This window comes from Motacilla alba, unplaced genomic scaffold (assembly GCF_015832195.1).
Source record: "Motacilla alba alba isolate MOTALB_02 unplaced genomic scaffold, Motacilla_alba_V1.0_pri HiC_scaffold_28, whole genome shotgun sequence".
Taxonomy (NCBI): Eukaryota; Metazoa; Chordata; class Aves; order Passeriformes; family Motacillidae; genus Motacilla; species Motacilla alba.
Genome location: NW_024037374.1, coordinates 4,890,673 through 4,917,689, shown reverse-complemented (window position 1 = coordinate 4,917,689; position 27,017 = coordinate 4,890,673). Strand labels below are relative to the sequence as shown.

At 52.4% G+C, this 27,017-nt stretch overlaps 2 protein-coding genes across 3 annotated transcripts; both read left to right on the top strand.

Moving 5' to 3' along the window:
• The first annotated feature begins 1,227 nt into the window (after nt 1-1,227).
• LOC119696427 (olfactory receptor 14I1-like) lies at nt 1,228-27,017 on the top strand. 2 transcript variants are annotated; one of them, XM_038126162.1, is made up of 2 exons: nt 1,228-1,453; nt 25,968-27,017. In XM_038126162.1, exon 2 carries the CDS (start codon nt 25,991-25,993, stop codon nt 26,921-26,923), a length of 933 nt encoding a protein of 310 aa, XP_037982090.1. In that variant the 5' UTR covers nt 1,228-1,453; nt 25,968-25,990; the 3' UTR covers nt 26,924-27,017. The 2 variants fall into 2 exon arrangements, with proteins under 2 accessions (XP_037982090.1, XP_037982089.1); XM_038126161.1 differs by lacking the exon at nt 1,228-1,453 and adding an exon at nt 24,530-24,839 and having other exon boundaries at nt 25,968-27,004.
• LOC119696426 (olfactory receptor 14A16-like) lies at nt 2,301-3,555 on the top strand. Its single transcript, XM_038126160.1, has one exon. The coding sequence runs from the start codon at nt 2,497-2,499 to the stop codon at nt 3,544-3,546; it is 1,050 nt and encodes a 349-aa protein (XP_037982088.1). The 5' UTR covers nt 2,301-2,496; the 3' UTR covers nt 3,547-3,555.

The following is a 27,017-nucleotide window of genomic DNA, read 5'->3' as shown; positions in this document are numbered from 1 at the left end:
ATATATTTGTACTTAAGGAAAAAATATATTTTGATTCACGCTTTAGAATATGTTACAGAAAGCACCCAGGTTTTTAGAAATCTCACACAAGAGCTGAGAAACCGGTTACCTCACTAGATTGTTGCACTCACAGGTGTTTAATGAATTGGAGTCCAAATTAGCAAGTGAAGGGAGTAGCTCCTACAGGAGTTCTGAGTGAGGCCTGGAGAGCCCAAGCCATCATCGGCCAATAACAACTGTAGATAACCAAGAACAACTCATTTCCCTTAACCCGACTAGCACGTGAATACTCAGTTCCAGTAACTCGTATTTTACATGTATCTGTTCCCAGACGTGTATTGTCTATCCCAAAGCAGCTTTGGATGAGCAGGAGTCAGAATTCCTCCAAAACCAGAGAGAGGACAGAGAGCTACATGAATATTTGAATGCTTCCCTGGACACTGTTCTGTCTACTCGAAGATAGAATTCTTCTAACACCCGACAGGGGATAAGGACCTCATGAATATTTGGAGGAAGAAACAAAAGAAACCTAGCTCCGGGCAAGAAAAACAGTATAAAACCAAGGCTCACCAGACGGACTGTGTGAACTCACCAGCTCTGATTCGAGAGGGGGTCAGAACTGTGTTCACCCAGAGTCGAGTCCTGGGCTCAGCCCTGTTCCTTTGATTTCTGGCAGGCATAGATTGTAGTCCGATTAGTGAAAGAAAATCTATTTCCGGTTTTGTTAACTTATAATTTGGATTTCTCAAATTATTAAATTGGCCTAATCTGGATGTTACATATAACACAAGTGACCCTTGCAGGCCTGGGGCCTCATTGCCTCCTTGGCCCTGCTCAGCAGCCTGGCAGGGGCCGCCCCACGCTCCTGCCCTTGCCATTGCACATCCCCACATGGCAGTGCCCATCCCGGGAAGAGCCCTGAGCAAGGAGGGAGGGACAGCATCTGCCTGGCCAGGGGCTGGGGCTCAGGCCTTGGCCCTTTGCATTCCTGAAACACAGCCAGCTTTGCTCAGCACCACAGACACCTTGGCCTTGTTTGTTCCCAGCTGTCATCACTGCCTCCAGTGTTCTGCTCTAACTGGAACCTGGGGACACTTTCTCAGTCGTGTTCCTCAGTGGGACCCATTAAAACTTCAGGAAACTTTGGAGTTTCAATTTAACTTTGATTTCTTGAGAAGTTTTTTGAAGACTCTCTCAGGGACTGAGTCTGATGTAAACAACAGCAAAGCCCAAGAGGCTCATTAAAGTCCTTGTGCTGTGTCTGTGCTGCTGAGCTTTAAAGGAACAGCTCTTGCCAGGACCAGCTCCTCTCCCAGCCCAGCAGGGCTGAGGGCTCTGCCTGCAGGCACTGAGGGGACAGGAGCCAGGCAGAGACAGGCTGAAGGCAATCAGGATTGGGAAGACACTGTGCTGAGACTTCACCTGGGGAAAGATCTCCACAGCCCTCTACATGGTGAGTCTGTGGATGCAGGGCAATGTCCCCTGTGCTCCTGGAGGGATCTCCTGAAGGTGGCAAACCCCACAGCCTGGGGGATGTGTCAGGACGGCTGCAGGGGGTGAAGCTGGGGCTGCAGCCAGGGCTGCCCAGGGCTGTCCTGCAGAGCAGCTCCTGCAGCCCTCAGGGCTCTTGGCCAGCCCAGGGCATGTGCCACCTGCCAGGGACAGCTCTCAGCCTGCCTGGCAGCTCCCCATGGTCGCTTCAGGGGAGAAGCTGAAGGTGGAAGGAGCCACCCCCATCAGGGCAGATTCCTGCTGCTCTGGAGATGGTGCTGCATGGCCAGGGCTGCTCTCAGCTTTCCCCTAAAGCGAAGGGAAAGGGGCTGTTAGCTTTGTCTGTGTCACTGAGACTCCTGCTCTGTCAGCCTGGGCATCAGCAGATGTGCCTCAGATCTCCCTCAGAAAGTGCCTCCTCAGCCTCCTCTCCCTACAGCCAGCAGCAGCAGCACCTTGGCTTGCAGCATCTCTGTTTGTCTGCCCTGCCCTTCAGGCCCTGCTGCCAGGGAGATGCCCCTGGGCAGTGCCCTGTGCTGGGAGGGGTCTGCAGGGCAGAGCTGAGCCCCCAGGGCTGGGCTGGGCTCAGGCAGCACTGGCAGGGACAAGGCTTGGATAGAGAGAAACAGCTCCCAGTAGGCACAACTCCAGGCAGCAGAGAGCCAGACCAACCCTTGCATATCCCTTCCTGTTCAGGTACACAGGGAAAGAGAGAAGAGTTTTGAGAGATTGACTTTGAAACTATACCCTTTAAAAACTCCACTTTTTTTTTTTTTTTTTTTTTTTTTTTAATGCATTTAAAGTGCAATCACCCTGAAACAGTGGGAGGTGTGATGACCAAAGGACACCTGTGTGGGACCCAGCAGGTCTGCCTGCACTGGGGCACAGGGAGCCCTGTTTACTGTCTGGGCTCTGCAGTGTTCAGGCTGAGAGCAATGCTAAAGACAAAAAAGCAACTCAACAACACAAACCAAAACTGAAAAATATTTAAGAAAGAACCCTCACATGAAGAGAAATAATTTCGATGGGATTCCAAATAAAATACAAAGGACTGACTCAAAGAAGTTTTTCCCAGCTTGTCAATGTCTTCTTTCAAAAGTGCTTGATGCCCAGAGTGAAGAAATGTCCAACAGCAGCTCCATCAACCACTTCCTCCTGCTGCCATTGGCAGACACGCGGCAGCTGCAGCTCCTGCACTTCTGCCTCTTCCTCGGCATCTCCCTGGCTGCCCTCCTGGGCAACGGCCTCATCATCAGCGCCGTAGCCTGCGGCCACCACCTGCACACGCCCATGTTCTTCTTCCTGCTCAACCTGGCCCTCAGCGACCTGGGCTCCATCTGCACCACTGTCCCCAAAGCCATGCACAATTCCCTCTGGGACACCAGGGACATCTCCTACTCAGGATGTGCTGCACAGGTGTTTCTGTTTCTTTTCTTTATCTCAGCAGAGTACTATCTCCTGACCATCATGTGCTACGACCGCTACGTGTCCATCTGCAAACCCCTGCACTACGGGACCCTCCTGAGCAGCAGAGCTTGTGCCCACATGGCAGCAGCTGCCTGGGCCAGTGGCTTTCTCACTGCTCTGCTGCACACAGCCAATACATTTTCCCTGCCCCTGTGCCAGGGCAATGCCCTGGGCCAGTTCTTCTGTGAAATCCCTCAGATCCTCAAGCTCTCCTGCTCCAAATGCTACCGCAGGGAACTCGGGCTCATTGTACTAAATGCTCTTCTATATTTTGGCTGTTTTGTATTCATGGTTTTCTCCTATGTGCAGATCTTCAGGGCTGTGCTGAGGATCCCCTCTGAGCAGGGACGGCACAAAGCCTTTTCCACCTGCCTACCTCACCTGGCCGTGGTCACCCTGTTTGTCAGCACCTCATTTTTTGCCTACCTGAAGCCACCCTCCATGTCTTTCCCATCTCTGGATCTGGCAGTGTCAGTTCTGTACTCAGTGGTGCCTCCAGCCCTGAACCCCCTCATCTACAGCCTGAGGAACCAGGAGCTCAAGGCTGCAGTGTGGACACTGATGACTGGATGGTTTCAGAAACATTAAACTGCTGGCCAGTTTCTGCAAATCACTTGCTAATAAAAGTCATCTTTGATTGTTCCTGTTGGTTTGGTTGTGGATTTTTTTTCCCCGTGTGTTAGATTTTTAATATTGTCCCCAAAAACGGCAATTATTTATGCCATTTCTCATTTTGTTTCTCTCCACCTTTGCTGTGGCCCCAGACTGTGTCAATGAGGAGCTGTGCTCTTGATGGCTTCAAATGAAACAAAGGATCTCTGAGCAAAGTTTTCACCAGAGATCCTCCTCTTGTTCCCTTCTCTGGAGCTGCAGCAGCAATGTCTGTGTGCAGAGCTGGGGGCAGATCAGGGCTGGCACAGAAGCCCTGCTCCTGCTGGCCACACCATTCCTGAGCCAGGCCAGCAGCCATTGGCCTTCTTGGCCACCTGGGCACACTGCTGGCTCATGTCCAGCCTGCTGTCCATCAGTGCCCCCTGGTCCCTTTCTGCCTGGCTGCTGTCCAGCCACTCTGTCCCCAGCCTGGAGCGCTGCAGGGGTTGTTGTGGCCAAATCGCAGGACCCGGCACTTGGTCATGTTCAACCTCACCTGGTTGGATTTGGGCCCTGGATCCAGCCTGTCCAGGTCCCTCTGCAGAGCCCTCCTGCCCTCCAGCAGATCCACACTCACACCCAGCTTGGTGTCATCTGCAGATTTGCTGATGCTGGACTCAGTCCCCTCATGCAGATCATCAGTGCAGATATTGAAATCCACGCTGGCTGGCTCTGATCCCTCAGCCGTGCTGTGGGTGCCCTGTGATGGCACTCAGGGTGATCTGTTCCATCACCTTGCCTGGCACCGAGGTCAGCCTGACAGGCCTGGAGTTCCCCAGATGCTCCTTCCAGCCCTTCTTGGACATGGGCTCACACTGGCACCTCCAGTCCTCTGGGACCTCCCCGCTGAGCCAGGACTGCTGGTAAACGATGGAGAGCAGCTTGTGGTGCTCATCCACCAGCTCCCTCATCCCCCTGGGATGGATCCCATCTGGTCCCAGAGACACCTGAGAGCATCTGAGTGGCTCAGCAGGTCCCCAGCTGCTTCCTCCTGGATTCCAGGGGGCTGTTCTGCTCCCTGTGCCCATCCACCAGCTCAGGAGAACACTTGTCCTAAGGACGTGGCTTATTCTTGAAAACTGAGGCAAAGAAGGGGTTAATTACCTCAGCCTTTTCCTTATTTTTGGTAACCATATGCCTCCCAATAAGGAATGGAGGTTGTCCTTAGCCCTCCTTTTGCCAATAATGTATTTATAAAAACATATTTATTATTCTTCACAGAAGCGGCCATGTGAAGCCCTAATCAAGCTTTCACCTTTCTAATTTTCTTTTTCCATGACCCAACAATATCCTTAAACATTTCCTTATTTGCCTCTGTCCAAAGGTGATGCACCGTAATTTTTCCCCTGAGTTCCTGGAAAAAGCTCCATGCCCAGCCAGGTCAGTCGTTTTCCATTCTGGGTCATCTTTCAGCACACAGGGACAGCCTGCTCTTGCTCCCTCAAGATTTATTTTTTTAAGTGTGTCCATCCTTCCTCAAATCTGTTGTTTTTAAGGGCTCTTTCCCCTAAAAAAATCAGCACCTGATTTGGTACTTGTCAAATCAGCATCCTCAAAAGGCCAAAGTCTGCTCTCTGTGCATTCAGTGTAGAGGATTTGTTGATGCCCCTCCTTCTTTCACAGAAAAAATTATTTTAAAAGAATATTTAGAAACTCAGTAATTTCATGGTCACTGTGCCCCAAACAGCCTCTGACCACCACTGATCCCCCACCAGCCCTTCTCTGTTTGTGACCAGCAGCAGACTGAGCTTTCCTTGGGAGTGGCAATTGCAGGAAACCTGCCCAAAGTGCAGCTTGGAAGGTTCAGCCTGGAGCTGAGGAGAAAGAAAAGTCCCTGCCAGGGTAGAATGTTGGTGCTCGAGGTGTCGCAGCGTGAGGCTGGGCCATGGCCTGGCTCTGTGTGCCAGGAGCCGGCAGCGCTGGGTGCAGGGAGCCCAGGGAGGGCACAGAAACGCTGGCTGAGAAATGCTGGGCACAGCGAGATGGGCGAGTGCAGCCGGCCAGGGCACAGGAGCAGCACGCACAGGGGGCACAGCCTGCAGGACACATGGCCCAGGGCTGGGCAGGGCTGGCAGGGCACAGGCACCCAGGCCTTTGTCCCCTGGGCTCGGGCAGCGCCTCTGGAGGCCCCGCAGGAGGAACTTTCCTGCCAGGGGCTGCACTTTGGCTCTCCCTCGGCCTCCCTGGGGAGGCTGGCAGGGGCTGCAGGTTGATGGCATTGTCCTTGCTGCCCCTCACATCCCCTGCCCCACAAAGAGCCCCGAGCCACCCGTGAGGGACAGGCCCTGCTGGCCCAGGCTGGGCTCAGGGCTTGGCCTTTCTGCTTCCTGCAGCCAAGCCAGGCCCTGCTCAGCATTGCAGCTCCCTGCTCACAGCCTTGGGCTCCCTGCAGTCCTGGCCTCAAGGATCTGCTCTCAGCAGTCCCTGGGGAGCCTTTGGCACTCCCTGCCCTCCCTGGGGCCCAGCCGTGCTCCAGGGGACTTGGAGTTTTGCTGCTGACTCCTTGAGCGGCTTCTTCATCCTTCTCTCAGTGCCTGAGGCTCCTGGACCCGGCCCCAAATCCACCGTGGGGCTGATTAAAGTACAGAAAGCCCTCAGGAGCTCTTGGTCTTCCTTCCATTGTCTTGCAGTCTCCAGGGCTTGTGCAGTGATTGGAGTCCGTTTGGAGTTCTGTTCAGGAGAAAGATTTCAATGATTTTTGGTTTCATTCAAGGGAATATGTTTCGACTTTCCAGTTCACTGAAGAGATGGCAGAAACATTCATCAAGTGATCTTGATACTCAATGTCTCCTTAGGAGGTCTGGGCATGGACAAGAATGAGCCCCTTGCAGGCTGAGCCTGTTTGGACAACCTGCTCCTCACCCCCAGCCTCACCATGTCTGACATTGCCCACCTGAGACTGACATCCAAAAACATGAAAAACAATTATGCATTTTTCCATGTACATGGAATATAATAATAAATTATTTTTGAATTTATATTCTTCTTATTTAAAATATTGTGTCTTTTTATCTCATGATTTTATTATTTATATTTACAAAAAGATACATTTTTTAGGAACAAAAAAAATTATTTGCCATTGGTTCCAAGTAACACAATTCCCTTCATTCATTCATTGACCAGTATTTGCTATTGATTTCTTTTCTTTATTCTAATTATCCTATTTTTAGTAATTTAGTCATCTTTTTATCACTTTATCGGGTAGAAGGAGCCACCTTAGGGTCCCTGGAGACATTTCTGGGGCACACTTGGGGCAGTTTTGAGTCTGGGGAGGGAATTCAGAGAGAACTTGAGGCTCTGGAGGACACTTGGGGCAGCCGGGTGGGCACTTGGAGGGGCACTCAGGGATGCTGAGGGACAGTTCGGGGTCCGAGGGAGCCCTTGGGGGTCCAGGGGGGCCCTTGGAGGTCAGGGAGGGGAATTTGGGGCCCTTCGGGGTCCGGGCGGGCCCTTGGGGGGCTCGAACGGGGCTCGCTGGGGCGCGGGGGGTGATGGGAGTTGGAGGCGCGGGTGTGATACGGTTGAACGGGGCCGCGGAGCATCACGGGAGTTCGAGGCGCAGCTGCAATGGCTCTCGGTGGGGCGCGGGGCGTGATGGGAGATGAAGTCCCGGCTGGAATAGCGCTGTGCGTGCGCCGCGGAGCATGATGGGAGCTGTAGTCCCGGAAGTGGATGGAACGCGCCGTTTGGGGGTCCGGGAAGGCTCTTGGGGGACACTTTTGCGTCCGAGCCGCGACTTGAGGCCCTCAGAGGGAACGTAAACGGTTCGGGACTCTTTGAGGGGAACTCGGAGACCTCCAATCGGGCACTTTAGAGCACGGAGCACGGCAGGAGTTTTAGGCGCGGGACAGTGTTATGAGGGGCTCTGGGGCCGCGGGGGATGAGAAGAGATGAATTCCCAGAAGTGGCTGTACCCGGCATCTGTGGGGTTGGGAGCACTCAGGGGATCCGGGGACGCTTTTGGGAGGTCCCGAACGGGCGCTGAGGTGCACTGAGGGATCCTGGAGGGTCTGGGGGACACTTATGGGACAGATGGGGGGCGGATACCCGGGGGTGGGGGGGGCGGTCTGTGGAGCGCGGGGCATGACGGGCGCTGTAGTCCCGGCTCCAATGGTGCTCAATCAGACCCGCGGGGCATGACGGGAGTTGTATGCGAGAACCCAAACATAGGTCGCCCGGCCTAAGCCCCGCCCCCGAGGCCCTGATCCCGGCGCTGATTGGCTGCGGGCGCTGATTGGCGGGAGCCTCAAACAAAAGGAGGCGGTGGCGGCGGGAAGCGCACATTCACCCTCCTCCAGTCCCTCCCAGCACAGCCCAGTTCATCCCCGGTAAAGCACAGTACAACGCCAGCGCCCCTCCAGTCCCTGCCAATACACCTGACTTCATTCCCAGTCCCTTCCTGTTCCCCTCAGTCTTCTCCAGTGGGTTCCCAGTGTCCCCAGTTTACCCCAGTATAACTCCCAATATCACTTCCAGTATGTCCCAGTGTTTACCCTTGCAGTCCACCCAGATTCCCCCTTACCATTCCTCGTGTTCCCAGGTTGTCCCAGTCCTCCCCAGTGTCACTCCCAGTCTGTCCCAGTGTCTCCCACAGCGTTCCCAGTGTTCCCCAGTATGTCCCAGTCCTGCCCAGTGTTTCCAAGCACAGTTTAATGTCTCACAGTTGCCGTGGCAGCCAAACCCAGCAGTGGGGTCAGGGCAGTGCCCATGGCCACAGCCCCTTGCAGTGCCCAGTGCAGGTTGGGCTGATGATCCACCCTCACAGCTGGCCCAGGGCAGCTCTGCAGTGCTTTGGGGGCACCTTGGGCTGGCACACACCTGAGGAGTGTGTCTGTTTGCAGTGGGCAAACTCAGGAGTTTCAGATTGCTTCAAAACTACAACAAGGGAAAAGCCCTCTTAGCCTGAGTGCAGCCAGCTCTCCAAGCACAGCAGGTGCCAGGGGAGGGAGGACAGACAGGATGGGGCTGGGGAATGTGGAGCAAGGTTGTGCACACTGGGTCAGAGCTCAAGGCACAGCTTCTGTGAGCAGGCCAGAGCTCCTGAGGAGAGGCCCTGGGTCAATATCAATCACAGAATGCTGCAATCGCCTCTGATCTGAAGAGAAATGTGATAAAATACATATTTTGAAATAGAAATGTGTATTTCTGACAAACTCTTTGAGATCTTTCTCCATCACTGGACTAGGGAAACTTTAATGACCCTCTCTGGGCTTTGGAGTTGTTTTCATCAGACTCAGTCCCTGAGAGAGTCTTCAAAAAACTTCTCAAGAACTCAAAGTTAAATTGAAACAGTGAAATTTCTTGAAGTTTTAATGGGTCCCACTGAGGGACACGACTGAGAAAGTGTCCCCAGGTTCCAGTTAGAGCAGAACACTGGAGGCAGTGATGGCAGCTGGGGACAAACAAGGCCAAGGTGTCTGTGGTGCTGAGCAAAGCTGGCTGTGTTTCAGGAATGCAAAGGGCCAAGGCCTGAGCCCCAGCCCCTGGCCAGGCAGATGCTGTCCCTCCCTCCTTGCTCAGGGCTCTTCCCGGGATGGGCACTGCCATGTGGGGATGTGCAATGGCAAGGGCAGGAGCATGGGGCGGCCCCTGCCAGGCTGCTGAGCAGGGCCAAGGAGGCAATGAGGCCCCAGGCCTGCAAGGGTCACTTGTCTCCTGCTCCTGCCTCAGGCCCAGGGCCAGCAGCCATGGCCCAAGTGCTGCCCAGGTTGGCTCTGTCAGGGCCTTGCAGCTGCTGCCCATGCCTGTGCCCTGTGCAGCCCAGGCTGTGCCACGGTGTCCCTGCCCTGCGCCTCTGTCCCTGCAGGCTGTCCTCATGCCCCGGCTGCCCCACCTGGCTGGCCCCTTCCTTTGCTGACAGCTCTGCCTCCTGCCTGCCTCTGCCTGCCCACACAAAGCCTTGGGCTGATACCAAAAGGCTTCATTCCATTTTTACCCTGCCTGTGACCTTTCAGCACAGGAACAAGGCATGCAGGGGCTGCTTTCCCAGCAAGGATGGTTGGAAGAGAAGAAGAAGACATCTGGCTCCAGGGTGCAGGGACAGAGAAAACAAGGACTGAATCTGGGAACTTGGGCTGTGTTTTATGGAAATGGGTGAATTGTAATTGGCATTTAGTGACTGTATATAAGCAACACCCTGGTAGAATTACATGTCCATGTAAGGTTAGGAGTTATCCCTCACTAGACCTCAGGCCTGAATAAATGATACCCTCTGAAATAGCAAATTAGTGTTCAGGAACTTTATTCTGCTATCTCAGAGATTTGTTGACATCGGGGCCTCACAGAACCAAGGAGTCAGCTGTGACACTGTGCAAACCCATGGAACAAAGGGTCCATTGTGACACAGCAGAACCCCATGGAACCAAAATCCATTTTGGCACACTGGGGCCACATTGACCCAATGGTCCATTGTGATCCTGCGGATCCAAGGAGACCATTGTGACCCTGAGAAACCTCTTGGAACCAAGGGGCCATTCTGACACAGCAAGGCCTCGTGGAACCATGGGTCCATTGTGACACTGCAGAACCTCACGGAGCCAAGGTGACCGTGTTCTACTGCGGAACCTCATGGAACAAAGGGACCATGGTGACACTGCAGAACCAAGGAGACTGCTGTTGGCAGTGTGAAAGCTCATGGAACCAGCAGTCCATTGTGACACAGCAAGGCCTCATGGAACCAAGGGTTAGTTGTTAAACTGTGTGGCCTCATGTAACCATGAGCCATTGTGACACAGCGTGGCCACATGGAGCCAGGGGGCCGCTGTGCCACTGCGGATCCAAGGAGACCATTGTGAGTGAGGAACCTCATGGAACCAAGAGTCCATTGTTCCACTGTGGGGCCCTGTGGAACCAAGGGGACTGCAGTGAACACTGTGGGTGTCCATGGGATGAAGGGTCCATTCTGACGCCATGGAACCATGGATGCCATTGTGACACTATGGGGCATCATGGAACCAAGGGGCCATTGTGACATAGCAGGGTCTCATGGAACCATGGAGGCCAATTTTACACTTGGAGGCCTTGTGAAACCAAAGGGCCATTGTGACACTTCAGAGCCTTGTGGAACCAAGGGGACCTTAGTGACATTGTGGGGCTCCATGAAACCAATGGTCTGTTGTGGCACTGCCAGGCCTTATGGAAGCAGGGAGCCATTGTGACACTATGGAGTCTTGCCAGGCCAAGGGGCAGTTGTCACACTGTGAGGCACCATGGAACCAAGGAGTCCAGTGTGACACTGCAGGGTCTCATTGAACTAAGGATCCATGGAACAGTGCAGGACCCCATGGAACCAAAGCTCCATTGGGACACTGTGGGGCCTCATGGAATCCTGGAGGCCATGATGACACTTGGAGGCCTCGTTGAATCAAGGGGCTCTGCAGGGCCTCATGGAACCAAGGAGACCCTTCTGACATTGTGAGTCCACATGGAACCAGGGATCCATTTTGACACTGCAGCACCAAGGAGACCCCTGTGACACTGCAAGGCCTCATGGAAGCAAGGGACCATTGTGACACTATGGAGCCCCATGGAAACAAGAGGCCAGTGTGACACATCTGGGCCTCATGGAACCAAGGATCCAATATGACACCACCACTGTGACACTGCAGGGCCCCATGAATCCAAGGGAACAGGGAGCAGGTCTGGTTGCCTTGGCCTGACTGGTCCAACTGCACTGGACATGTCAAGGGTCTCTTCTCATGTGCCCCTGAAACCCTGGGGCTCTGGGCTTTCCTTCAAATGGAAAAGAGCTGCCCTTCTCATTCAAACATCCATGGCCAAAATGGGATACTGTCTCCAAAATTCCCAATATCCACGGATTGCTCCCAGACGAAAGCTGCCATTAACAAAAAGTCTGGTTTACTTTGTCTTCTTTGGAGATGGGTCTCACCTGCCCTCGTACAATGGGGCTCTGAACTTTCTTTCCTATGGAAAGGAACCTTCCCTCCAGCACAGGCCAAAAATGCTACTTGTCCTCCAAAATTCCTATATGCAAGGGTTTGTTCCAGACAAATGCTGCCAGGACAGACAGGTCTGGCTCGCCTTGGCCTCTGGTGGTCGCCTCTCTTCTGCCCTGAAAAACTGGGGCTCCACCCTTTAGTTCTTATGGAAAGGAACCATCCTTCTTCTCCAGGTGCCCATGGCTGCAATTGGGATTCCACCTCCAAAAGTCCTGTATCCAAAGATTGCTCCTGTACAAAAGCTGCCATTACAGACAGGTCTGGCTGGCCTGGGCCTCCTGAGGGCCGGCTCTCACCTGCCTTCCAAACTCCAAACTCCATGCTTTCCTTTCTATGGAAAAGAACTGGCATTCTCCTCCAGGCATAAATGGCTGAAATTGGCATTCCACATGCAACATTTCAAACATCCAAGGGTTGCTCCCAGACAAATCTGCCAGAACAGGCAGGTCTGTCTGGACTTGGCCTCTGTTGACTGCAGTTCATCAGCCCCTGAAACACTGGGACTCCGTGGTTTCCTTTCTGTGGAGACCATGGTGACACTGTGGGGCCTCGTGGCACCAAGGACATCACTGTGGCCCTGCTGGGCCGCATGGTCCCAAGGGGCCAGTGTGAAGCAGCAGGGCTTGGTGGAACCAAGAGGCCATTGTTGCATTGCAGGGCCTCGTGGAATCATGGAGACCATTGTGACCCTGCAGGGCCCCATGGAAGCACGGGGCCATTGTGACACTAGAGAAGCAAGGAGAACATTGTGACCCTGCAGGGCCTCATCTAACCAAAGGGACATGGAACAGCTCTGGCTGGTTTGGCCTCCCAGGGGCCACCTGACAGGTCCAGCTGAACTTGGAATGTTGAGGGCTGCCTCTCATCAGCCTCTGGTGGACTGGGCTCTGTGCTTTCCTTCCTATGGAAAAGAACCATCCCTCATTCCAGCTGCCCGTGGCTGAAATTGATATTCCCCCTGAAAAATTCCCTGTATGCAGGGGTTCTCCCAGACAAAAGCTGCCAGGACAGAGAGCTCTGGCTGGCCTTGGCCTCTGGTGGTCATCTCTCATCTCAAGGAAGCCCTGAGATAAGTGTTTGAACAGCTTTGACTACTGGAACATCAATGAGTGTCTCCTCCTCTGAAAAACTCAGATGCTCTTCTGATCATATCTGCCTTTTGTTTTTCTAATTATGTATTATGCATGAAATATTATTTTCAGCTGAAAAATATTATTCTTATCCCAGCTTTATCTGACACAAAACACCTTCTCTACATATGGATCCAGACGACCTGCACAAGCAAACAGAAGAAAGAATGCAGCAGGAATTATTTCTCTCTGCTCCCATCTGTCCCATCTCCTCTGGAGCTGCAGGTGCAGCCCCAGCTCTTGGCAGGGCTCAAGGGCTCACAAGCTCAGCTCCCACACAGAGAACTTGCAGACCCTGGGGTGCTCTTCCTGGCCCCTGCACGCTCAGCCAGGCTGAGATGGACACTGATGGTTTCTGTGCCAGGCTCTCTGAGCCCAGCCCAGCTCCCTGCAAGCTCTGCCAGCTGCCCTGAGCTCTGGGCAGCACCAAGGGCCTCTCCCCAGCCCAGCCCAGCCGGCTCTGGCCCCACAGCTCTGCTCAGCCCAGGCTGCTCTGGGCACTGGCCCCACGGCCTCAGCCCCTCTCAAGGGCACAGCAGCAGCTGCAGCTGCCACAGGACTCAGCCCCAGCATGGGGGAACGGGCCTGGCCAAGGGAAAGGAGGCTCCCTGGCTGCCCTGCTCTCCTCTGCAGGAGATCCTGAGAGCTCTGCAGCCCCTGCTGCCATCCCATCTGCCCAGGGCAGCACAAGAGCCCCGGCCTTGGGGCCCTCAAGAGCTGCTCCTGCTCCAGGCCCAGTGCCCATGCCAAAGCTGGGGCAGCCACAAAGCTGTGCCCATTTCTGTTCATTCCTCCTCTGATGAGGATGGAGCCTCAGCAACTTTGAGGTTCCACTATGAATTTTACTTTTCCAGAGACTTCTTCTTTCTTGAGCTCTTCAGTTGAAAAATTCAGTGACAAAGGCTCATTAACACTTGTTCCAAACACCCAAACAAGACAAGCCCATGGGAATAATTCAAGTCTTTGACTATTCTGTGGTCAATTAGACAGATTTCAGTAAGTGTGTTCAAAGTGAATCAACTCTATTGAAAACAATGAAGGGAGAATTGTTTTGTCCTGTTTAGTTTTCTTTTCCTGTTTCTAGATTGATATCAGCAATCCCCAGTTGATATTGATCCCCAACCCCTCCTAATGCATTCTGAACAGATATGAAAATCAAGTCCCTTCATGGCTGACAATCAATCACATTTTCTCCCTATCCCGACCCCACCATTTCCCTCATCCAACCCCTGGCACTCAGAGCAGCTGGGGAATGGAGTCACACCCAGGGGTGTCCCCAGGGCTCAGGCCTGGGGCCAGGTCAGTGAAATCTCTTTAGTGCTGATCTGGACGAGGCCATCGAGGGCACCCTCAGTCAGTTCCCAGGTGAGCCCAAGCTGGCTGGGAGTGTGGCTGTGCTGGAGGGCAGGAAGCTCTGCAGAGGGATCTGGACAGGCTGGAGCCATGGGCCCAGGACAATGGGATGAGGTTCACCAAGGCCAAGGGCCGTGTCCTGCCCTGGGCTCACAACCACCCCAAATCCCTGGCCATGCCCTGCCCCTGATCCCCACAGCCTGTCCTATTTCCTTCATGCCTGCATTGCCAGGGACTTTCAGGGACAAGGCAGCTCTGCTCTGGGTGTGGAGGGAGCTGCAAGTGCCACCGCTGGAGTGGGAACCAGAACTCATCAGGTTTGTGTCCTTTGGGTGCCAGGAACTGGTGACACTCAGAGGCACAGGAAGTTTATCTTCATGGCCAACAGACATAATGAACACAAAACAATTTAATACTGATCATGCTCTTCCCTGAGCTATGTGCAATGTCCCAGCAGTGTCTGATGAGTCCACCATCCACCAGTGATTTCCATACTAAAATTAATTTTAGACAAACATGGCTCTGTGATAGAAATAAACACAATTAAGTTGTTGTATCAGGATGCTCATCCTGGAGTGGGGGTAAACCAGCCTGAACAATTCCTGATTGGCAAATCTGTCAGTGGTGGATGGAGAAGGGGGTCAGGCTGCTTTTGGTGTTGAGGAAATGCTGAAACCAGCCTGACTCATTTCAACTCCTCCTGTCCTGCTTGAACGTCCCCTCTTTCCCCTTCCAACCACTGTTTTTTGTCTCCTACCAGGCCCCCAGGTGAAGAGCCTGGCTCTGTGTTCTCCATCACCTCCTCGGTGGCACTGCCAGGCTGGGATGAGCACGTAGCTCGTGCCTTGGCGTGTCTGGGGCAGTGGGATGTAGTCAATCTGCCAGCACTCCCCATACTTACATTTGGGCCACCATGCACCATACCATAGGGGCTTCACCCACTTGGCCTGTTTGATGGCAGCACACGTCTGACAGTCATGGCTAACCTGAGAAATGCTGTCCATGGTCAGATCCACCCCTCGGTCTCATGCCCAATTCTAGGTGGCATCTCTGCCCTGATGACCTGAGGTATCATGAGTCTATTGAGATAGGAATAACTCTCTCTTGTGTTGCTAATCTAAGTCTATCTTTGATACTTTTATCTTTGTTGCTTGATCTGCTTGTTGGTTCTTCTGGTGTTCTTTAGGAGCCTGACTTTTGGGGACATGGGTATCTATATGGCGAGCTTTCACAGGTAGCTTCTCTACTTGAGTGGCAATGTCCTTCTGTTTATCAGCAGCTCAGACTGGTTTTCCCTTATGCTGCTCGTTAGTTTTTTCCTACCTTTCTAGCCAACCCCACGGAGCATCGGTTGCTATCTACAAATCAGTATAAAGGTATATTTTTGGTTACTTCTTTCTTTTAGCAATGTCTAGGGCCAACTGAGCAGCTTTGAGTTCAGCAAGTTGGCTTGATCTACTCTCTCTCTCAGTAGCTTCTGTGACCTGTCATGTGGGGTTCTATGTGGCTGCTTTCTACTTCTGGTTCATCCCTACAATGCGACAGGAGCTGTCAGTGAAAAGAGCGTATTGTGTTTCTTTTGCTGGTTGTTGGTTGCTTGGTGGAGCTTCTTCAGCACGTGTCACTTTCTCTTCTTTTTCATCAGTGAGATTAAACTTTTCCCCTTCCGGCCAGTTTGTAATTGTTCCTAAAATCCCAGGGTGAGGAGGATCAGTAACGGGACATCACGCCATGATCAATATAATCAAGTGAAGCTGATTTATTACAAAAAGCAAGCTGTATTTCTACTGTTTTCTATTGTTCATGCCTCAAGCTAATTCATGATTGGTTTAATCCTTCTACGCATGCATTTTAATATTTCTGTTAATTTTAGTTAGTCTTCCTTCTTCATGTGTCTCGCAGCAGTTTTCTTGTCTGCCTTTGCATCCTGAACTGTCTGCTTCCGAGCGTGTTCTTCTTCTTTCGTGACCTTCAAGAGCATTGTGACCTTACTCAGTTTCTATGAAAGCTGGATTGTGCATTTGTTGCTGTCATGATCTGCCCTCACGGACAGGATTGTGATGGTTCGTTATCTGATCTCAGGGTACAAAACACCAACACGCCAAGGGGGTCTGCAGCAACAATCAAAATCAGTGTACTTTATTGAATGATCAGCAAACAACAACGGCAAAATGCTTTGGAGGGGACTGGGGAAGAGAGAGAGTGAGAGAGAGAGAGAGAAAGAGAAAGAAACCCTGCAGGAAAGAAAAGGAAAAGAAAGAAAGGATAGGTATATCTACCAACGTAGAGGCGATGTAATTCGTTGAGGTCCAGTCGATGTCCAGTCGAGGAGTCGCCTTCACGTTGGGGGAGATCTCAAGTTAGCTAGCTGACTCGAGGGGTTTTTATTAGAATTTTCTATTGAAAGTTGGGAAGGAGGCGGGAAAAGATACAATAATCTTATGATCTCATCTGGTCAGCAGTGGGGGAGAGCCATTGTTTTCTTGGTTCAGTGGCCACTACCTGCAGGCAAACATCTCCGTTTGATCAGCTGTTCTCCCCCACACACACTGCCCTCCTCCCCCCAGGTTAGAGGTTTCAGTCCTTGGGGAGAAAAGGAGTCTTTTCCATATAGGGGTTTCATGTCTCGGGCTTGGAGGGAGTGGCTTCTCCCATCTCAGTCCATCTGTCACGGTGGTTGTACAGTAGATGAAGAGTCTTCTGTGGAGACCACCAAAGGGTCATTCCAGAAGAGAGTCCAGCCAGGCTTGGGGGTGGAAAACTCCAGGCCGTTGTCACAGAGCGATGCAGGCGAAGGAAGGTCAAGGTGCCCCTTGTCCTTTCACTGGGAGCAGTGTAGCATGAGGTGGACAAACGCACCTGTGAACAATAACTCAAGTTCCAGTCCCGGGGCCCTGGCAAGCCCCACCAAACCAGGATGTCAGAAACAGGATCCTCTTTTGGTGGTCTCATTTTTTTTCACGACGATCGTGAGGCAGATGAGACAGCAATTTTGGGCAGAGTCTTACAGTTGCATATGTCCATCATCCTGCAAAAAACTCTCAACACCAGGGCAATTCCGGTTTCTAGTACGGATGGGCGTGCTGTGTGATGAGGGCAATCCACTTGCTCCATGTGGCATTGGTGGCATGGTGGGTAGAGGGAACTTTTCTTTTAAACACCTACTCTACCACTGGTAGTCGGGGTGTCAGGAGGAGTTGTACTTCCGTGCCAATCACCTCTGATGAGGTGGCTTGAACTCCTTCACAGGCAGCCAAGATTTCCTTCTCTTGTGGGAGTGCAGTTGGCTTTGGACCTTCTGTAAGTTTGGCTCCAGATTCTCAGTAGTCGGCCTTGAGTCTCCCCAAGCAATTTCTGCTAAAGGCTTCAGGACAAACTATTGTTCTTGGCTGTGGAGTAGAGCACATTCTTCACCTCTGGTTCCATTCTGACTGGGCCAAGGGCTACTGCATGATTGATCTCCTGCTTGATCTGGGAAAAGGCTTCTTGCTGTTCAGGGCCCCAGTGGAAATCATTCATCTTGCGGGTGACCAGGGAGAGAGGGCTCAAAATCTGGCTGGACTCAGGAATGTGTATTTTCTAGAAACTTACACTGTTTAGGAAAGCTTGTGTTCCTTTCTTGCTGGTCAGTGGACACATTGCAGTGATTTTATTCATTACCTCAGTGGGAATCTTACACCGTCCATCTCGCTACTTTACTCTCAGGAACTGGATCTCTCGGGCAGGTCTTTTGACTTTGCTCTTCTTGATGGTGAAGCTGACTTTCAGGAGAATCTGGATGATCCTCTCTCCTTTCTCAAATACTTCCATTGCCGTGTTCCCCACACAATGATGTCATTGATGTCTGCAGGTGTTCTGGAGCTTCATCCTTTTGCAGTGCAGGCTGGATCAGTCCATGGTGGGTGGGGCTGTGCTTCCACCCCTGGCGCAGTTGGTTCCAGGTGTACTGCACGCCCCTCCAGGTGAAAGCAAACTGAGGCCTGCATTCTGCTGCCAGAGGAATGGAGAAAAACGTCTTGGCATCATCAATAGTGGCAAAGCATTTTGCTGACGCAACCACTGGAGTCTTTGGCCAGCTCTTTTGGAACACCAGCAGCCATGCCAAGGTGTATGGAACAACTCCAGGTTAAATTCACCAGGAGAATAACTTCAGAGCTGCGGCTCTACAGTGGGAGTAGCTTTACCAGCGTCAGGGAGAAAAGTAAAAAAGTTGACAGATGCTCTCCGCCTGATATTCCAGGTCTTTCATCCAGAGATTCAGAAGAAAAAGAGAAAGAGCACAGCTCTGCAGTGGTTTCTATAAGGCCAAAACTGGTGGGTGGCTACAAACAGCTAGCCAATGGGATAACCCTAGGGGAGGAGTGAGGGGAGTAGTTTACAGAGCCAGTTCCAATAAGAGCAAAAGGAAGGAGAAAGGGGAGTGGTTTACATCAGGGGTGGATACAACTTGGGGAGAAACCAACTTGGAACAACATAGGGAGGACTTCAGAAGCAACCATTATCAGAGAACCCAGATTACAAAACTGAAAACTGGGCTAACACAAACCCTGACCACAACACTTTGCTGCCTTGGACTATAGCTCGTACTGGAGTTCCAGCATGTCCAGCACAGCAGCGCTCAGCGGTGGAGTCATTTCATTCAAGGCACGATAGTCCACAGTCAATCTCCATTCTCTGTCAGACTTGTGCACAGGCCAGATGGGGCTGTTGAAGGGTGGGTGGGTTTTGCTGACCACCCCTTGGCTCTCCAGCTCACGGATCATTTTGTGGTTTTGGACTACAGTATCTCAATTCAATACCACCAGTGGTGCACTGTCAAGTGGCAATTGGCAATCGCTGCTCTTCCTTCTGCAGGAGTCCTACTGCAGATGGGTTTTCTGATAGTCCAGGCAAGGTGTTTAATTGCTTAATGTCCTCTGCTTCAACAGCAGCTGTTGCAAAAGCCCACCAGAGTCCTTTTGGGTCTTTGTAACACCCGTTACGGAGGAAGTCGATCCCCAGACTACACGGGGCCTCTGGGCCAGTCACAATAGGATGTTTCTGCTGCTCCTTCCCAGTCAGGCTCACCTCAGCTCCCAACAGGGTCAATTGCTGCCATCCCTCTGTCACCCTGGCAATGGAAACAGGTTCTGCCCCTACATGTCCCAGTGGTATTAGGGTACACTGCACACCAGTATCAACTAAGGTGTCATATTTTTGTGGCTCTGCTGCGCCAGGGCATTGGATCCACACCATCCAAAAGACCCGGTTTTCCCATGTCTCTTCCTGGCTGGAGGCAGGGCCCCTCTAGCCCTGGTTATTCTTTCCTTCCTGAGCATACATGGTAGAGGTTCCTTGAAGGTGATCCGAGAGATCATCCTTGTTTCTATAATATCCAGAAGCTCAGTCATGGGAGGCTGACGCTACTTTCATTTTGGAGGAACTCCCTCGGTTAGTGTTTCCCTCCTTGAGTTGACACACCTGTGCTGCCAGGACAGAAGTGGGTTTCCTACCCCACTTTCCCATGTCTTGCCCATGGTCACGCAGGAAGAGCCACAGGTCAGCTCATGGGGTGTACCCTCTCTGTCTAGCTGGGGGACATTGGGCTCTGACTTTGGGGCCTGTGACTTGCACTGGTGCCATATGGGAGCTGTTCTTCCTCACCTCCTCCTTCATATCCTCTTGGAGGCTCTTAATCACAGCAGAGACACGAGCCTGCATCGGGCCATTGATCATACTCTCATCATTTCTAACCTTGTTGGCAACAGAACCCACTGCCTCTCGGTTGTTATTGGCATCAGTCATTGCAGTGAAGGTGGTGTATTGAGATGGCCCTAGATTTCCAGACTCCTCATTTGCCCTGTGCATCTGACCTTCTTGGGGTCATAGCATGCTGTCCATCCCTCCCAAAGAGTACCTCCAATACTGCCAATTCTCTCAGCTGTTGGATCCCTTCCTCAAGGATTTCCAGCACATTCTATGGTGGTGCTCCTGCATTCTCTCCCTATGGACAAAGCTCACTCTGACACTCATTAAAAGCCACTCCCAGAGGGAAAGGGACCCTGACTCCCTTACAAAAATCTGATTCATACCCAAGTCCTGGGTCAAGGGCTCCAAATTCCTTGCCTCACCACCATCCATTAGCACGCCTGTAGCCATGAGGTCCCAGATGCAGAGTAACCAGGCGGTGTAAGCCTCATGTCCTCGTCGTACAATGTCTTTATGCAGATTATGGAGACTTTCGTACGTCAGGGACTCAGTGATGATCTCAACCATTGGCTCCCCTGCAGGTTGTGAGGGCCCTCCTTTCTTACCCTAATCTGGGTGCTCTGATTTCATCTTAGACCTCCTTGTTTCCACAGGGACAACTGCTGCTGGCTGTGACTGCCCTTGCGGTTCTGCTGGAACCTGGACAGTTGTAACATCTGTGGGTTCCGCTGCTGCACCATCAGACTCTCCCTCTTTGAGGCAGGGAGAGGGCTTCTCACCAGCTGGGGAAATGAACTCCTTCAGCATCTGGCCTATCTCCTCCACCAGAACCCCCACCCAGTCTGGGTGGTTCATTTCTGAGGTGGGCTGAGGGGCAGGGTCAGGCTCTGGGGCAGCAGCATCCCTGGTCTCTGGGGTTGGTGATTAGGTCTGGTCAGGGTGGTTATCCAGGTTAATCTTGCCTTCTCTCTGAATGCTAAATAGAACAAGCCTATCAGCAACACCAACCGCTGTATGATATCATTAGCATTTAGAGTGGATCTGAACCCTTTGAAAACTGCTGGGGCACACCCAAAGAGATGGTTAAAGGGCTGGGAGAAAATTTCCCCCGGTGTCATTTCCTCACATTAAGTACCATTACTAAAATAACCCCAAAACCATACAGTCAGTGTGTGATAGCTCTGAATCCATGTGCCTGCCTTCCAGAGGCAGTTACAAATCCATGAAATCCTCACATAATTAAGCCATAAAACAAACTGGATTACAGTTACAGTAGCCTTAGTTATAGGACCCATGTTTAGATAAGGACCTGCAGATGGGAGAAATACAGCCATGACCACAAGCCCCCCAAACCAAGGTAAGCTGGACCACATGGAGACACTTAAGGAGGTTTCTATAGCAGCACACAAAAATTAGGTTACTCAAGAACTGTTACTCCTTTCTTCACCCTTGTTTTCTTGATGCCCTCGGGCCCCACCATTGGGCACCAAAATCTGTCTTGCTTTGAAAAGACAGGTATCTTTGGTTGGGGATTTCAGGAGCCTCCCATGAAATGGAAAATGGAAACCCCCTCCCTCTGAATTATTATAATTTTGAAATTAAAAGGCTCCCAGGCAAAAATATGGGAATAGGAGTAACAGTTCTTTACTAGGAAAATGAAAAAATACAAATCAATAGTACAAACAAACCAAAAGCACTGACAGAGTCAGAATACAACCTGACAGCCTGTTGGTCAGGGTGTTGGTAGCAGTCCCATTAAATGGTGAGTGCAGCCCTCCTGCAGTGACAGGTGTGGTTCTGTTGGAACAGTGATCCTGTACAAGGGTGGAGTCTTCCTCTGAAGATCCAGAGGTGATGTAGCTAGGCCTGGTCTTCCTCTGGGAATCCAGCAGGAAAAGGCAGCTTTGGTGCTCCAAAATCTCTGATGACATCCAGGTAGGAATGCTTGGCTCCTCTCTCTGGACAGAGGATCTCACAATGGGATGCTGTAATTGTGATCAGTCATGCAGTGACACTCAATGGCCCATTAACAGAAGATTTCTCCCTGGAGGGAGGATTGGTAGTGGAAGAGATAAAGAAAACTGCCCAATTAACAGAAGATAACTGCCCCACCTGGAACAGATGGCAAATAGAATACACACTTAACCCAGGACATTTGGCCACCCAGGGCCCACCTCTCATCTGCCCTTCAAACACTGGGACCACGTGCTTTTCTTTCTCATGGGGAAAAAACCTCTTTCAGCTTCAGGTGTCCATGGCTGAAGATGAGAATCCACCTCCAGAATTCCCTGTATCCAAGGAATTCTCCCAGACAAAAGCTGCCATGACTGGCAAGTCTGGCAGGCCTTGGTTTCCAAAGAGCTGTCTCTCATGTGCCTTTGAAACACTGGGGTTCTGTGCTTTCCATCCTAGAGAAAAGAACTCTTCTTCCTATCCAGGTGGCCATGGCCAAAACTGAGATTCCACCTCCAAAATTCCATATGTCCAAGGATTTCCCCCAGAGGAAAGGTGACAGGTGAAAGGAGAGACAGGTGGCCTATGGGTGGCCACCTCTCATCTTCTTCCAAAGCACTTGGACTTCACACTTTTCTTTCATATGGAAAAACCATCCATCTCAACCAGGTGCCCATGGTCACAACTGAGATTCCACCTCCCACATTCTGTATGTCCAAGGATTCCTCCGTGAGGAAAGCTGCCAGGATAAACAGGTGTGGCGGACTTTGCCTCTCAGGGGCCTTCTCTTTTTGCTTCTGCCTCTGAAACACTTGGGCTATGTGCTTTCCCAGCTATGGAAAGAGCCATCCGTCTTATCAATGCAGAAATGGCCAAAATTGGGATTCCACCCGCAAAATTCCCGATATCCAAAGGTTCCTATCAGACAAAAGGTACCAGGAGAGAGTTTGGGCAGGCCTTGGCCTCTGATGGCCGCCTTTCGTCTGGACCTGAAACACCGGTGTTCCATGCTTTCCTTCCTATTAAAAAGAATTGTCCTTCTCCTCCAGGCAGCCATGTCTGAAACTGGTATTCCACCCCTAAAATTCCCAATATCCAAGGATGGCTCCCAGAAAAAAATCTACCAGCACTGTCTAATCTGGCTGCCCATGGCCTTTGGTGGCTGCTGCCCATCTGCCCCTGGAACACTGGGGCTCGGTTGTTTCCTCCCTATGGAGACCATGGTGACACTGTGAGGACCTGGTGGAACCATGGAGACCATTGTGACACTTTGGGGCCACGGTGACACCGCAGGGCTTCATGGAACCAAGAGACCACTCTGACACTGTGGGGCCTCGTGGAACCATGGAGACCATTAAGACCCTTCAAGGCCTTGTGGAACCAAGGGGCCATTGTGACACCTCAGGGCCTCATGGAATCAAGGGGCCACTGGGACATTGTGGGGCCCCATGGAATGAGGGGAACATGGAACAGATCTGGCTGATTTGGCCTCCCAGGGGGGACCTGACAGGTCCGGCTGATCTTGGAATGTCAAGGGCTGCCTCTCATCTGCCATGAACCACTGGGGCTCCATGCTTTCCTCCCTGTGTAAAAGAATTTCCCCTCTTTTCCGACAACCATGGACAGAATTGGTACTTGCTCTAAAAAATTTCTTGCATGCAAGGGTATGTTGCAGACAAAAACCTGCCAGCTCTGGCTGGCCTTGGCCTCTGGTGATCACATCTCATCTGCCCCGGAAGCACCGGGACCTTGTTCCTTCCTTCCTATGGAAAAGAACCGGCCTTCTTGTCCAGGGCCCATGGCAGAAATTGGAATTAGGCTGCTAAAATTCCATCTATCCCAGGATTGCTCCCAGACAAAAGCTGCCAGGACAGACAGCTCTGCCTGGCCTTGGCCTCTGATGATTTTCTTAGACTATGAGCAGAATGTTTTCATCTGAAAGCACCTTGGAGAGGGCCCAAAGATCTCCCAGGCTGGGGTTTGCAGGCCTCAAGAACATGACCCATATATGGAGGCTGAGAGCCCAGGGCTCAGTTGTGAAGAGACTGAGGATAGAACAGGAGTGGCCAGGCAGGGATTGAAAGGTGGATTCAGAAAAGGTGAAGTTTTTCCCCATAGTTGGAAAAAGACAGATAGAGAAATTAAACTAAAATACAGCTGGGGAGGCCTAGACTGGACATAATGAAAAAGAAATTTCCCTCCCAGGGCAGGGCTGTGGTGCAACACGTCCCCCAGAAGGAGCCTGGGTCAGCGCAAGGCTTTGTGTGGGCAGGCAGAGGCAGGCAGGAGGCAGAGCTGTCAGCAAAGGAAGGGGCCAGCCAGGTGGGGCAGCCGGGGCATGAGGACAGCCTGCAGGGACAGAGGCGCAGGGCAGGGACACCGTGGCACAGCCTGGGCTGCACAGGGCACAGGCATGGGCAGCAGCTGCAAGGCCCTGACAGAGCCAACCTGGGCAGCACTTGGGCCATGGCTGCTGGCCCTGGGCCTGAGGCAGGAGCAGGAGACAAGTGACCCTTGCAGGCCTGGGGCCTCATTGCCTCCTTGGCCCTGCTCAGCAGCCTGGCAGGGGCCGCCCCATGCTCCTGCCCTTGCCATTGCACATCCCCACATGGCAGTGCCCATCCCGGGAAGAGCCCTGAGCAAGGAGGGAGGGACAGCATCTGCCTGGCCAGGGGCTGGGGCTCAGGCCTTGGCCCTTTGCATTCCTCAAACACATCCAGCTTTGCTCAGCACCACAGACACCTTGGCCTTGTTTGTGCCCAGCTCTCATCACTGCCTCCAGTGTTCTGCTCTACCTGGAACCTCCTCAGTGGGACCCATTAAAACTTCAGGAAACTTTGGAGTTGCAATTTAACTTTGATTTCTTGAGAAGTTTTTTGAAGACTCTCTCAGGGACTGAGTCTGATGTAAACAACACCAAAGTCCCAAGAGGCTCATTAAAATCCTTGTGCTGTGTCTGTGCTGCTGAGCTTTAAAGGAACAGCTCTTGCCAGGACCAGCTCCTCTCCCAGCCCAGCAGGGCTGAGGGCTCTGCCTGCAGGCACTGAGGGGACAGGAGCCAGGCAGAGACAGGCTGAAGGCAATCAGGATTGGGAAGACATTGAGCTGAGACTTCACCTGGGGAAAGATCTCCACAGCCCTCTACATGGTGAGTATGTGGATACCGGGATAGATCCCCTGTGCTCCTGGAGGGATCTCCTGAAGCTGGCACACCCCACAGCCTGGGGGATGTGTCAGGATGGCTGCAGGGGGTGAAGCTGGGGCTGCAGCCAGGGCTGCCCAGGGCTGTCCTGCAGAGCAGCTCCTGCAGCCCTCAGGGCTCTTGGCCAGCCCAGGGCATGTGCCACCTGCCAGGGGCAGCTCTCAGCCTGCCTGGCAGCTCCCCATGGACGCTGCAGGGGAGAAGCTGGAGGTGGAAGGAGCGACCCCCATCAGGGCAGATTCCTGCTGCTCTGGAGATGGTGCTGCATGGCCAGGGCTGCTCTCAGCTTTCTCCTAAAGGGAAGGGAAAGGGGCTGTCAGCTTTGTCTGTGTCACTGAGACTCCTGCTCTGTCAGCCTGGGCATCAGCAGATGTGCCTCAGATCTCCCTCAGAAAGTGCCTCCTCAGCCTCCTCTCCCTACAGACAGCAGCAGCAGCACCTTGGCTTGCAGCATCTCTGTTTGTCTGCCCTGCCCTTCAGGCCCTGCTGCCAGGGAGATGCCCCTGGGCAGTGCCCTGTGCTGGGAGGGGTCTGCAGGGCAGAGCTGAGCCCCCAGGGCTGGGCTGGGCTCTGGCAGCACTGCCAGGGACAGGGTTTGGATAGGGAGAAACAGCTCCCTGTAGGCACAAGTCCAGGCAGCAGGGAGCCAGACCAACCCTGGATATCCCTTCCTGTTCAGGTGCACAGGGAAAGAGAGAAGGGCTTAGAGAAATTGTCTTTGAAACTGGAGTCTTTAAAAACTCCACTTTATTTTTCAAGCATGCTTGAAGTTTGATCACCCTGAAACAGAGGGAGGTGTAATCAGCAAAGGGCACCTGTGTGGGGATCAGCAGGTCTGACTGCACTGTGGCACAGGGAGGCCTGTTTTCCCTCTGGGCTCCCCCTTGTTCAGACTGAGAGCAATGCTGAAGATGGGGCAGGAACTCCGGAACATGAATCCAAGCTCAAAAAAAAAAAACTGTTTAGTGAAATTCCCACACAGAAAGAGAAGTAGTTTGGCAGGAGTTCCTAAAAAACTACATAGGATTGACTCAAAGAGGTTGGTCTCAGTTTGTCAGTCTCTTCTTTCATCAGTTCACAATGCCCAGAGTCAAGAAATGTCCAACAGCAGCTCCATCAGCCACTTCCTCCTGCTGCCATTGGCAGACACGTGGCAGCTGCAGCTCCTGCACTTCTGCCTCTTCCTCAGCATCTCCCTGGCTGCCCTCCTGGGCAACGGCCTCATCATCAGCGCCGTAGCCTGCGGCCACCACCTGCACACGCCCATGTTCTTCTTCCTGCTCAACCTGGCCCTCACTGACCTGGGCTCCATCTGCACCACTGTCCCCAAAGCCATGCACAATTCCCTCTGGGACACCAGCACCATCTCCTACTCAGGATGTGCTGCACAGGTATTTTTCTTTATGTTCTTCATCTCAGCAGAATTTTCCCTTTTGACCGTCATGTGCTACGACCGCTACGTGTCCATCTGCAAACCCCTGCACTACGGGGCCCTCCTGGGCAGCAGAGCTTGTGCCCACATGGCAGCAGCTGCCTGGGCCAGTGCCTTTCTCAATGCTCTGCTGCACACGGCCAATACATTTTCCTTGCCCCTGTGCCATGGCAATGCCCTGGGCCAGTTCTTCTGTGAAATCCCACAGATCCTCAAGCTCTCCTGCTCCAAATCCTACCTCAGGGAAGCTTGGTTTCTTGTGTTTTCCATATATTTAGTTTTCGCTTGTTTTGTGTTCATTGTTTTCTCCTATGTGCAGATCTTCAGGGCTGTGCTGAGGATCCCCTCTGAGCAGGGACGGCACAAAGCCTTTTCCACCTGCCTCCCTCACCTGGCCGTGCTCTCCCTGTTTATCAGCACTGGCACATTTGCCTCCCTGAAGCCCCCCTCCATCTCCTCCCCATCCCTGGATCTGGCCCTGTCAGTTCTGTACTCGGTGGTGCCTCCAGCCCTGAACCCCCTCATCTACAGCCTGAGGAACCAGGAGCTCAAGGCTGCAGTGTGGACACTGATAACTGGAAGATTTCAGAAACAGTGAATTGGTTGACAGTTTTTGCAAATCACTTGCATAATAAAAGTCATCTTTGACAGTACTTGTTGGTTTGGTTGCTGGTTTGATTTTTTTATTTGAT

Excerpts from the sequence above, each read along its gene's own strand:
- LOC119696426 (XM_038126160.1), top strand. The coding sequence starts at position 2,497 with ATGAAGAGAAATAATTTCGATGGGATTCCAAATAAAATACAAAGGACT.
- LOC119696427 (XM_038126162.1), top strand. The coding sequence starts at position 25,991 with ATGTCCAACAGCAGCTCCATCAGCCACTTCCTCCTGCTGCCATTGGCA.